Raw genomic sequence first — 13662 nt, 5'->3', positions numbered from 1 at the left:
AAAGAATGACGAAATACCTTGCAACGTTACATCAAAGGCTTACCTAACGTTTGATGTAAACAAGTATTGTATCGGTCGCTCATTGGCAGATAGCCTCTAAGTCCCGCCCCCGTCGCACGGCTATTGGACCGCTCCGCTGTCAGTCAACCCTCGGCTGATCGTGGAGCGTCACGCTGGGGTTTCCCGTCAGATTGACTCCGAGCGCAGTATGTGGAGAACAGAAAGCAACACATCTGTGTTCGCAACGGACGAGTGGACACTGAGGACTTTGAACTTCTAAAACGCATTTATTTTTAACAAGTCTCTAGTCTTGACAGAAAAAGCACGCTTTGAAACGGGAATTTAAAGCATCTAAACAGCTAGCTAGCTTGCGTACCGAATACAATTAGCTAGCTAACTAACTTTACCTCTAATTATTCTTTTCGCCGTTTTTACTCCGCGTCAGGATTTACTTCCGCCTGTCTGAGAAAAGCAGTTCATTCGCTTATTCTTTTTTGTTGTTTTTAACAAAAAACAACTTTGCCCCCTTTAAAGAGATGTCCACCCTGCCCATCAGCAGACCTGAGAAGGGCAGACCGGAAGTGGCCTCTGTTCCCAATAGCATCAGTCCTCATACAGTCTACGTCATACTGGACACATCGGCTGAATCTGTCAATCTGATCAGGTACGAGCACGAGCATCACAGTGTTACACGGACCTTAACTTTAAACAACCTAGTGATGCACACTTTGTGATGTGCAGTCAATTAAGTCCACTTAGGATCTTAGGGCTGTTGTGATGCAGGATTGACAAATAGGCTTTGCATGCATGATTGACATCTCTTGGAACATATAGTCAACTCAGGAGATAGTCTACAATCTTTAAATGTAAATGCTTAGTAGTGGCATGCCAACAATATCTTTCATACTGATTGAATGGGGCAACAAGGATGATGGGTAGTTTTGCTGTTGAACTTGCAGAACAGATTACAAAAACCTGTTATATTATTCATAATACTGTATATTATAATATTCAGACATCGCAACCTTAAATAATTTGTTTTGTTTAGAAAAAACGTTTTGTAGGAAATCTTTTATGAGGTTTGAAGACGTTTTCAGTCCTCCCCCATCAAGTCCTCTGGAATGCCTGACCCTGGCACTTTGACCCACAAGGGCCTTTGAAACCGGCAGCATTTGTTTGGCAGATTCTGTCCTGATCCTCACATTTCACGGGATATGACTCAGCTAATCTACCCACACATTTTTCCTTTCCCTTTTTTCCGTGTCCCTGTTTTTGCTCCACTTCCTCTGGAGTTCTTGCTTACATGGACCGAATGCTTGCTGAGCACATGCTATTTTGCTCCTTTTGTACCCGAAAGGAATGTTTTTTATGTGCGATTCAGAGGGAAAAAGACATGACTGCTGCTCTTTCTCTCTATAGCCCAGTCATCATAAAAGTTTTTTATGTTGTACGTGGTTCTTTTTGCATAATACAAGTTCAAAGTTGAAGCTTCGTTATTGTCACACATTCGCACAGTAAAGACAAGCAAAAGTCTTCTTTCTTTGTTTAGCCACAATTCTATGTATATGTAAAAATAAAACTAATTTCTCACAATATACAACAGATCTCATAACACTTTGTTTATTTGTTTTATTCGTATTTACTAAATAAGAACAGATGCTGTGATCTTTTTGTGGGATTGGTGCAATGGCGCCCTCTGATGGTCGTCACTGATATTACAATTACAAAACTTTCTATTTTTAGTAACGTTTGTCTTTGGGGAGATTGTTTTTGATGCGATTGTAAAGCACGTAATATTACACTTTCCACCAGTAACGTAGACGCCTCACGACACTGAACATTTTACTTGATTTCTTTATAATTGCAAACAAGCGATCCGCTGTCTGACAAGCTCTCCTCAGCCGTGCATGCAGAGGCGTACTATCGCGAAGGCTCGGCTCATGAATATTAATAACGCTTCTCTTAAACGCCCCTCTGATTGGCTGAAAGGTAAACGAGCGGGCGATAATCAATCAGCGGCGAGGGCTCGGCTCATGAATATTAATGTGGTATGCGACTGGGCTTTCCGGTCTACGCCTTCGTCGTAGTAGAATGTGTCGTTTCACGGGAGGACGGCGGAGTATGGAGAGGACCAAACATGGCCACATAGTGTAACCAAAATACGTTAAAATCATCGTGTCAGTGGGGGATTCAGTCGCGGTAGTTTACAGACCGTATTAGCGGGAATGTCATCGTGCGACACCGCTAGATCCGATTACGTCACTTGGATTATTCCCTCTTTCCAGATGAGGTTCAAGGTAAAACAGTATGTGGATGTATTTTCCTACTTCGTTCCTCGGAGATCTTTCTGATTTCGCATCTTTTGTAATAGAAAAGGTCGCCATGTGATTCATCTAGACAGGTTTTGGAGACCACCTTGATAGGTTTCATGCAAAACCATGTGTCCGTTGTGGTTTTTGCATGTGTATTTACATTAACGTCATGTCCTGCTTGTTTAAAGTGAATGATAGCATGCAAAACATGTATCTCTGTTGTATTGAATACATTGGATTGCAAAGCAATGTGCACGGTATCTATTTCATATTGAATACCCGGTTATCCATGACTTTTTTTCATTCCAGTGTGTGTCATAACCGGGATTGTACATCACACCCCTCCTGTTCCCCTGGAAGAGCGCCGGAGCTCTGTATCAACATGTTATTGAGAGACTTGACAGTAAATGACAGCATTTAACGTAATCGTGTTGTTTTTCCTCCCAGCCTTGAACCTCTTCTTCCTGAGTCAGGAATCGTGGCGGATATTGAGGTGGACAGCGTATTCACCACTGATTCAGACAGTTTCTATGAGCTGAAGAGTCAGCCCATCACCCCGAGGTGAGTCCGCTTAAAGAGTCACCAATATCTCCACCGAAGGATCTTTCTTTACATACACATTCTCTTTACATATTTACTGTCAACATCACTTTAGAAACGTGAATGCATTCCAGATTGTTACGAGAAAACCTTGTCTGTATTTCCTGCGTGCTTAAAATAATCTCAGTTGCCAAGGAGCTTTTCATCACATCTTGTTGCATACCTGTGACTTGTTATGCTTTCTGTATTATTAGATAGTCCCGTGGGGGTATTTCAGTTCTGAATTCATTAAATCACTCAATTGATTGTTACTTCACGTTTATATATAATTATCAAGAGTTTCAATATGTGATTTGTGTGCACGGTATGTGTGTATTTGTGTTTAGTGAGATGAGGGCAGGTCAGTGCCTGCTGGGTTGAAGATGAGAGAGAACGTGTTGGGTTTCTGTCGACCGAATTTCCCAGCGTCCGTGTCCAGGGACTTCCCAGTGATTCAGCAGTAAAGAGAATCATACGTCCTTTTTTTCCACCTCTCCATTGACATTGGTCTTTTGTGTGTAGTGAATTAGGTTTAATATATATTGGGAAGTCAGTGGGTCAGGTTGATAGCATTATGTGGTTTTTTTAAGAGATAAAGCAATTATAGACATGTTTCGAAGTTCACACGCTCTTACTGACACGGTGATCTTTGTATTTGCTGGTTGTAAAGACGCTGTTAAAGACAGCGTGGTCTTGTCTGCTTGTTTTCTCTTCGCTTGGGGACGGCCCAGAATGACTCTGCACAAAAACACATCTCACCGGGAAAGAAAAGCCAAGGTGTTTGGTTGGAAATACAAGAGCTGTAAGAAGAGATTTGTTTTATTTCCCAGTGTTTTTATTGTGTCAGTGTTCATTGATAGCAGTAGGCTTTGTTGGACTGCAGTGAATTTTAATATTTGTTATCAAGTAAATCATCATGTGAATAATTTTACATTTCTTAAATCATATTTTATGTTTAAACCAAAATTGTCAAATGGCATGTGATGTAAAGGGAGTTCAGACTAAATATTAAATGGGAAATTGCTCAGGATTTTATCATCAGAAGTTGGGATGTAATATTATTGTTTGGTATTATTTTTCCTGACCTGTGCGATCTTAAATCTCACCAAAAAGTTGTGTATGGTATTGCGTTCTCGTCATAAAACATTTTTTTAAATTTATTAGAATAAATTGTACAATACAACCAGGAACCTTTATTTATTTAAACATTTATTTAATTAACCTTTGATTAAAACGCCTCTTTTTTACTGTCCGACTGTAAAATAAATGCTTTTCGTCCCGATGAGCTGTTTGACTAATGCATATTTCATGATCCAGTGAATAGGAAAATGATTTGCGTCAGCTCGTTCTTCAGGTTTCTGTTCTCACGCTGTCTCTCCTAAACGGAACTCTATCACAGTGGTGTGTTTCAGAAATAGCTTGCAGTTATATGATTACAGTATGGGGGTGTAGCGTGGTACTCTAAGCTGATTTTGCTTCTCATCGTCTGCCCCTGTAGTGGCTCTCTGACCTCTGCTGACTCCGTGACCCCCGTGATGACGTCACGGGTGTCGATGAGGCAGGAGCTGATGCGACAGCAGGCTCAGGACCAGGAGAGACGGGAGGCTCAGAAACAGGCCTCCAGCGCTCAGCAGCGTTCTGCTGATGCCACGCCTGCCATCTCAGTTGCCTCCAACCTGCCCGCCACGCCTACCCAGGTGCCCGTCGAAGTGCTGAAGGTACGGATCAATACATAATGACTTGTTAATAGTTGGTCTCTATGGGTGGCCAACTATGGTTGTGCTTAATAAATAATGCATTCGAGTTTCCTTGTTTTTGTTTTCATCCAGGTTCAAACTCATTTAGAAAACCCAACAAAGTACCACATCCAGCAGGCTCAGAGACAGCAGGTGAAGCAGTACCTGTCTCACACCCTTGGCAATAAATTAGTCAATCAGACCCTCGTGACATCACCCTCGCCCCAGGCTGGCTCCGCCCCAGAGCTGGCGCCAGCTGCCAGCAGCACTCCCAGCAGCCCGCTGGCTGTGCTCAGCCTGGGATCAAACAAAGAAGAGGTAAGAACCGATGCCACCTCAGATTGTACTGTGGGCACATTCCCATTGCACGTGTAAAAAAACGACTATTTTGAAAGCCATTTAACATTATAAGTGTTAACATAAGGCTAATGTGATAATGTGCGTTTCCGATCTTTAAACTTCTTTCATGATCGTGTGAAGCTCCAAACGCGCTAACATTAACACATTACACAAAAGGACACCAGAGGGGCATAAACAAATTCACAAATGACTGTTTACATGGAGCAAACCACCACTCCCTGTAATTACGCTGCTTACACATAACCAAAATATACAGTAACATCCATAGATATATGGAGGATTTAGGCAACTGTACAGAATTACAGAAGAGCTTTAATTTGTGTTTATAAATGACTCATTCTGTTTCATATTAATACTTGAAGTGGTACTTGTTACTGGCATCATAGTTGTAACACAATAAAGTGTTTGAGTGTCAAAAGATCAATGAGAGTGTACTGTAATATTCCGACCTACTATTTTCACATGCAGTATTACAAGACTGGAATTGAGTAACTACAGTAGAGAAAGCTTTCAGACTATGAACAAACCGCTGAATGTTACTTCAATATTAAACCAGGTCTGAATCTTATCTGTGTTATAGCTAAAGCAGCATGTGAGCTCTATATAATACAAGTTGAAATAGTAGAAGTCGAGGTCAAAGTTTATAATTTGGTTGTCAAACAGAACTGCCGTGATTGGATAAGATTTGATTCTCAAACCTGTTTGTTTTACTAGCAACAGTTCAGTGCTTTACTGGAGAAACCAGTTCATATTTTCATTTCTAAAGTCATTTAGAGCATGCTAGAAAACTCATTAAGAGTTTCGCTCGGAGACACGTTCAGGTCCCTTTAAAGAATGCACTCTGCGTTTGCTTAATATAACAGTGCTTTGTCAAGACTGTGTGAAGTCGGCCAGACTTTCTGGAGCACTTTGCCACTGGTACCACATTGTGCTTGTAAATATCACACTCCCATCTCAATGACCCCAGCACACTTTGCACATTGGGTGGATCTGGCTTTAAACAGACTCTCCTGATAATGTACTTCTGGATGAAGAGCTTGAAGGGCCTACGATGAAATACAAGCGGTCTAAGGTTCGAGACTTGTTCAAAGGCTTTTTAAATAGGATGTCTGGTTTTATGTCTCTGTTATAAATATCCATCTGTCATATTGTGTACAGTTTTTGAACTATATGCTCTGATAATATTTTTTTTCATAAATGCACAGATCGAGGACGTCATCGATGACATCATCAGCCTGGAGTCGAGTCTTAACGATGAATTTATGACGTTGATCGACTCCCAACTTCCCAACACGGTATGTAGCAAAATCTAAAACCTCCTCCAGTTATATTCTGTGGAAATAAATTACGAAATACGGGTAGTTATGTGTCACAGGTTTCCCAAGAGCTGATTAAGCAAGTATGCATTGACATTTCGCAACAAACATGTTTGTTTACAATTTTTCCAATTATGAATTTGTTCATGTTGCGACTTGTTATTGTTTATCATTGTATACCTTTAAAACCTAAATTTTGTTTTCAGTTGGTGTTCAGGTAGGTGGTTGTTAAACCAGTTATGATTACAGGTCAGGTTAACTTCACGGAAGGCTTATGGGATTGCGTATTGTCGGTGTAGTGTTTGCATTTGGAGCGTTTGAGTTGAATGTGTGCAGGAACCACTGGAATCCTGATCTGCTATGGAAACAAACATAACCTTCTGACACATGGCTCACAATGGGTGGGGATGGCACGCCGCGGAGGAGTGGTTTAGTGCTGCCCCACACAGAACACTAGTCATTCAATGTGTGTGTGTGCAGTGATAGATTTCTGTGCTAAGCGTCGTTATACTCCAGATGATATTTCCTCATTTCTGAACGTCCCTTTTTACGGAGAAGCGTGTAGAAAACGGAAGGAGTCTGCGTGTGTGTATGAGAACATGAGGATTCTGGTTTTGCTGCCAGAGAATGACAAGAAAAAAGGCAAGATTGAGGTAAATCTTGGCTAGACGGGCAGTTTAAAAGTGTAAGGTTTGTGTTAGTTTTTCTTTGGAGCAGATAGCTGATGGGATATTGTGAAGGTTTTACATCATGTTAGTATGGTGTTTAAAATGTGTGTTGACCATCTTTAAGAACAGCATGTTTTCGAAGAGATTTGGTGAATTTGATAGATTTTTGTACAGAAGTCACGTGTTCTCAGAAGTCACCAAGCGGGCTTATGCTGTTGTTCAAGATTAATTCAATCTAATTTCTACTAAACCTGCATATTTTAGATTTTAAGTATGTTTATGGACGTTTCTGTTACTATTCTGAGATGCTTGAATCGTTTGGTAAAGGTGTGGCATTACATTTACCAGTTTAGTTTTGGTTTCACTCTAACGGTTTCATAGATCACATTGGGGTTTTTTGTGGAAAACGATTGTGGAAACTCCTAAATATCTTGATCATTTTCAAAAGCAATCACTCGTTCCCCATAAAGCAGTCTCCGACACTTCTTTAGGCAAGTTTGTTTCACTTTCACACAAACGTGCACATGAGAACCGTTTGGTCATTTCTCAAGATGTTGCCCTTCAGATATGTACTTTACTTTGTGTTTGTGGTTATCGTAGTTGCATGAAGATTATCCGCTCGGTGCAGCAATGAGGAGGGTCTCTTTCCAGATAATGCAGTGGGCGGGTCCTGATTTAATGCGTTGTGATTGGTGTTCTGCAGCTGCCGGTCTCAGGAAACCTCCTGGATGTGTACAGCAGTACAGGGATGGCTGCGCCGACCATCACCGTCAGTAACTCCTGCCCTGCAAACCTTCACAACGTCAAGCGAGAGCTGAGCGGTACAAAACCTTTTATCACAGTCTTTCCATCTCAGCTGTTTCCTCTTCCTCAATTCTCTCCAACCAGACCTTCACCGGCCAGTTGAGTCAATCTGTATCAGCGAGTTATGTGCCACATTTGCCATTTCCCTGTTTCGCAGCAGTTCCCATTTCAGATGAACTCAAAATCGCTGCTAGACCAAATCATCCCTACCTGTGATTCACTGTCTTGTATATTTGTGCTTCTGCAGAACTTGTGACTGTTTCATCTAAATATTCATTCATTGTTGCTACAATAAAAACTATTTTAAAAACTTGTTTTATAGATAATGATCAACGTTTTCCATCATCTCAGCATATAGGTAGTTTATGCATAAATTGTTTATGGATTCACATATTTAGTTACACACCTATATGAATGTATAAAGAAAAAGCTTGTGTTTGCTGTTGTTTTGTAGAGGCCGAAGCAAAAGCTTTTATAAAAGAGAGGCAGAAGAAAGACAACCACAACCTGAGTGAGTTTCTATATTGTCTGATGCTCATGAAATCTGTCTGACAAACACTGCTCGGACGTCTGTAGAATATAAGGAAATTAATTGTATTTCTGTTGATCTCAAACTTTAATCTGGGCTGTCTGGAATTCTTTTCATCTATTAAATCCGTGCGTTTGTTTTTTTGTGCAGTTGAGAGAAGGAGAAGATACAACATTAATGACCGCATTAAGGAACTCGGCACTCTCGTCCCAAAGTCGTCTGACCCGTCAGTATCAGTGTATAATTCTCACTTCTCTCTTGTGTGGAAATGTTAGTCAATGCTGAATGAGTTCATTTAGATGAGTGCACTTGCAGTGTGACCTATAAGTTTCACAATAATACTGAAATTGCTTTCTATTTTTTATTTAAAAAAAAGATTATAATCAAATCGACATGTAAAACATGCAATGAATTTCGGAATGTGCTTTTGGCACATTCTTTTATCCTAAGTTCAAATACTTTTTTAAATCGCCATGGTTTTAGTATAAAGTCAGTGACCGATATTTCCTCTATCACTAGATTCAGAACTAAATCATTTAGGAATAATAAACCAGTTTCCTGCCGCAGTGCTCATTGTTTTTTGTTCTCTGGACAGTGAGATGCGCTGGAATAAGGGAACCGTTCTGAAGGCTTCGGTCGACTACATCCGTAAGCTGCAGAAGGAGCAGCAGAGAGCCAAAGAGATGGAGATGAGACAGAAAAAGCTAGAACACACTAATCGTAGCCTGCTGCTGCGAATTCAGGTATGCTGCACGTCACCAAAAACACCTGCAGGATTCCATACAATACTCAATTCAAATGCCTGTCATGTACAAAGTTCTGCACATACCTTTACTTTCTCATTTTTATAAAATATTCAGTGTGAACACACAAAATAGCACTGCCTCAACCAGTTGAATCAGTAAACCAACATGCAACTTCAGTATTGAAATGTTGAAATGGTGGTGTATGAACCAGCTTTAAAAATTTAGTCATCTTTCAGCATATTTGAATCCATATACACACTAAAAAAGATTCTCCGATCTATGCAGGCATATCCTCATTTATGCATTTGGGAGATGTTTTAACCCAATACGACTTACTGTGCATTGAGATGTGAACATTTTCCAGTGATTTTTACACTACTGGTGCAATGCACTTGTAGTTGAGCTACAGGGGGCGCTGCATAAATTTGCATTATTTGCCTCCCGTCACATTGTAATGTTTGTTTCTATGGGATCTACAGGAGCTGGAGATGCAAGCGCGTCTCCACGGCATCTCTTCATCTCAGAGCTCAGAGGCCACCCTCACCCAGCAACAGGCTTTAACTCTGGACCCAAATCCCAGCAATGACCCCCTCTCCCAAACCCTGCTTTCTCTCAACGGGACGGGTCTTAACCAGTTCACTCCCTCTTCATTCTTGTCTCCGCCTTCTTCAACCTCCTCAGTGGGCGGTGCAGTCACCAGCCCTCTTGACCTCGGGACACTCAGCTTTGGCGAGTTAGATGACCCCGGTTCCTCTGTGTTTAACCCCGTCCTCATGGAAGAAATAGGCTTGGGGGATATTCTGATGGATGACAGTGGGGCTCTATCACCTGTAGGGGGCGCTGATCCCTTGCTTTCCTCAGTGTCCCCGGGAGCCTCCAAAACAAGCAGTCGTAGAAGCAGTTTCAGCATGGAAGAAGACTTGTGACAACCCTAAAATCAGACAAGAGGGATTTAAATAGCTAGAGCTGCTACGCATCCCGGCGTCTTCATTCCTGCTTGCGCACTATGTTGACGGCCAGTAGAGGGCAATGGTCATTTAATAATCATCGTACTGTAGATGTCTTGTAAACTGAACCGCACGTTGTGAACCATCAGCATTACATTTGATCCAGCAACAGAGGGGACAGAAATATACAGAGAGTTCTGGAGTGGAAGTCGGATGTTCAGAGAATCATTTATGATCCAGACATCTCATGGATATGTACCTGAAAATATGTAAAAAAAAGTAGCGATCTAGTGCTGAATATCTATTTTGTGTTTTTATTATGCAGATGTATGAAAAGTAACAAGCACTATAATAATTTTATAGAGATCATGGAATGAAAATGCTTGAATGGCAAATATAAGATGTGGGTTTTAGATGAGTTCTTTACCTGTGTAAGCCATCAGCTTTAAATGTAAAAACAAATCAAAGTTTAGGCTTTTGAAAAGATATCTTCGGTCACATATGTAATGTTAGCAAACTCGATTTACTCTTGTTGCGATAATACAGCGAGACGAAATTATTTAGAAAATAATGCAAATAGACAGTTTCCTGTGGTCTCCAGTGGTCATTGTTTTACTCACAGTTACACTTTTATGTGAGTTAATGTCTGAATGCTCGCGTGTACGTCTGTGCGTTTGCTCAGTGCGGCTGTAAACTTGTACTTAAATGCTGTTCATGTCCTCAGGAAAGCCACCAGAACATCCTGTTCACCTCTTCTTCCATTTCCTGCTGGGATGTTCTTAATATTCTATAGCTGACATTGATTCCGGAGTGATAGCAGTTTCACGTAAACACGGTTAAAGCTTAAAAAGTTGTGTTTTACTTACAAGATCACATAACTAAGTGCAGCCCCTTGAATGAATGCTTTCTTGAATATGTAGAAAAGCTTGAAGCGCGAGTGTACGCTAGAATAATGTGCATATGTACTCACTAGCTTTCCCAGAACATTTAGCTATGATCTACCAAACATCTAAGCCATCATCACAGCACAGATGAATGTGGCACACATGCTTGAGGAATTGAGACGCAAAACATTTAGATCACTTGTTATGTGAATTGTCTATGCAAGTTTGTCCCTTATAAAGTACAAAATGTTAATGCAAACAGACAAACGTCAAATTTAAAGTGAAGAACCTCTAATCTCTACCAGACAAAACAAATTATGTAAGCGAATCTTGAAAACCATCATCATGCTTTTAAATTAAATGTATTATGGCAATCTAATACATGACATGTTATAAATATTTAAACATGAACCAATTGTTTACTCAACATACTGTTCTGTATTGTTGTTACAGCTGTTTTTGGCCAATACATTTGTATAACATGTTGCAAACACATAAGCTGTTAACATGACAGAACAGTGAGAGTTTGTGTGTGAAAGAACGCACACAATAACTTTTGTTGTGTGTATATTAGCAAAAAGCATCAAGGGAAACATCACCTTATCTATGCCATGTTTGTTATGCCCTGTTAAATAATGTATATAATATATATTGAATATATTACATGCTTGTGTAGCACAATAACTAAAATCTGTTTAGATTTTTAAAAGATTAGTCTCGAACATGTATATCGCTTCTTCCACAGATCAACTTAAAACATTGTGTTACATGTCACATAAAAATACATTTTCGTGGCTGTTTTCAAAGAATGTACTGGGCTGGCAAAGCGATTTTCTAGGAAACAATATTGAGAGGAAGCTTTTTAGCCAAATAACACATCGTATAAATACATTCTCATGACTGTCACATATATGTAATGTCAATCTCTCGTGCTTGCACGCGTTTGATTTCTGTGTTGTCGTGTTAAAGCTTCAGAGTGGTTTTTGACACTATTGTCTTCGTAATGCACACATGTCATGTTCAGCACTACACATGCTCAGAGCTGCCTGAATCACGGGGAGTCTCTGTGTTTTCTTGGATATTTCCTGTGTTTTTCAGGTTGTTGTGCAGTTTCTGCCTATTCAAATGTCCCAGCCCATCAGTTATGTGATCCATGCTGTATCAAAACATCTATATAATGATCAACGCTTTTGCAATAGACTGTATATCTGTACTAAAACTGAGTAGAGCAAAGTTAGGAAATGTTTACAATCATCTCATGAATATTTTCTTGTTTTATCCTGTAGAAGTCCAGTCAATACCCAAGCAAAGGGAACGTGTGTGTCTGTTCAGTATTTCCACACTGTTTGTGGATGTTTATTCCTGTGTTTTTTTACCCCGATCAACAGTTACACAGATTATTGTCTTGTGTATACTCTTAGAGCGAAAGTATGAATAAAGTTGTAAAGCAGATTTTGTAAGAGTTGATTTGTGCCTGCGTCTTTTTCTTACTAAAGAAACACATGCAGTGGAGACACTTTAGACAATAAAGGCTTGAATGTTATTGCGTTACCTAACAAAATATTTGTATTATTTTTAAAGATGCAAATCTGTGTGCAGAATTGATTGAAAATTCCCATACTTGCTTTGATATTTTTTATTTTCGTTATAAAATGAACAATGAAATGGTGATCTGTCATCAGCCCAATGTCTTTTTAGGGCTACAGTGTACAGTAAAATTCAGTTTGAAAATAAATCACAAGGTTTTGAAACTAAAGACAATGAGGATTTCTAACCTTACTGTGGGTACAGCATTGAGCCAGCAGGGGGCAGAAGTCTCCATTTTTTGTGTTTTAACTGCAGTGTAAGTCATCTTAGCTTAACAAACTGTTTATACTTATTGTTTCCAGTCAATAACCATAAAACATGGTTTTAAATTCTTATTAAAAATAAAAATTTCTGTCAAACCCAGAGGTCAACATGCTGACTGATATCTGACCAAAGTATAAAACACTATATTATTGTTATTACAGCTCACCACCTCCCTGATATAAAACCTGCTGCTGTTTCTTTTGAAATCTCACTTCCCCATTTTAACTGTGTTAGTTTTGGATGAAACCTCGAGCCCACAGACGTCTTGTTAGTATAACCCAAACCTGCATGAGTCTGCAGCCCGGTGCATTCTGGGTAGCTTTTCTACAATATGTTTTAATAGTTCATCAAACTGCCATACATCTCAATGTCAAAGCAGTGTGTTATGCAACATATTTTTATATTACATCCTAACAATCTAGAAGTTATTTTTTTGTTTTATTATATAAATTATATCTATTAATGTAATAACAATGGACAGATATTAAAAGTGTGCTGAATTTCTTCTGAAGTACACAAAAGACGATATTTTGAAGAACATCTGTAACCCAAAAACACTGCCTACCATTGACTGCCATTGTATGAACATACAACCACTGAGACATTTATCAAAATATCTTCTTTTGTTTTCCACGTAAGAAAGTCATACAGGTTTGGAAGGACAAAAATGATGCAAGATCATCGTTTTGGGGTGTAGTGTCCCTTAAAGAGCTGCTTGATGTCAAAATAAGTTTGATATTCTGTCTATAATGTAAAAAATGTATAACATCTTATAATCTATTTTTGTAGATGAATGGATTTTTCTAAATAGAGCAGATCCATGATCTTACCAACTTGGGCTGTTCTGGCACGACGTTTCAGGTTGGATATATTAAAACTGTGCTTTGACTTTTTAGAGGACTGATGTTGACTAAGCTGTTTCCTGTCTCC

The 13662-nt window shown here is 39.6% G+C and overlaps 1 protein-coding gene across 4 annotated transcripts; it reads left to right on the top strand.

Moving 5' to 3' along the window:
* Positions 1-160: 160 nt before the first annotated feature.
* On the top strand, positions 161-12333 carry tfe3a (transcription factor binding to IGHM enhancer 3a). Of its 4 annotated transcripts, none has more exons than XM_079467773.1 (11): positions 161-664; positions 2760-2873; positions 4390-4609; positions 4721-4945; positions 6193-6282; positions 7675-7792; positions 8098-8133; positions 8230-8286; positions 8455-8542; positions 8900-9047; positions 9530-12333. In XM_079467773.1, the coding sequence occupies exons 1-11, from the start codon at positions 537-539 to the stop codon at positions 9974-9976; spliced, it is 1671 nt and encodes a 556-aa protein (XP_079323899.1). In that variant the 5' UTR covers positions 161-536; the 3' UTR covers positions 9977-12333. The 4 variants fall into 4 exon arrangements, with proteins under 4 accessions (XP_079323899.1, XP_079323900.1, XP_079323902.1 ...); XM_079467774.1 differs by having other exon boundaries at positions 189-664; positions 8455-8530; XM_079467776.1 differs by lacking the exon at positions 161-664 and adding an exon at positions 2068-2297 and having other exon boundaries at positions 8455-8530.
* The last annotated feature ends 1329 nt before the right edge of the window (positions 12334-13662 follow it).

Source organism: Barbatula barbatula (genome assembly GCF_947034865.1).
Source record: "Barbatula barbatula genome assembly, chromosome: 11".
NCBI classification, from domain to species: domain Eukaryota; kingdom Metazoa; phylum Chordata; class Actinopteri; order Cypriniformes; family Nemacheilidae; genus Barbatula; species Barbatula barbatula.
The sequence above is the reverse complement of the archived record's forward strand: the minus strand, read 5'-3'. Positions and strand labels throughout refer to the sequence as shown.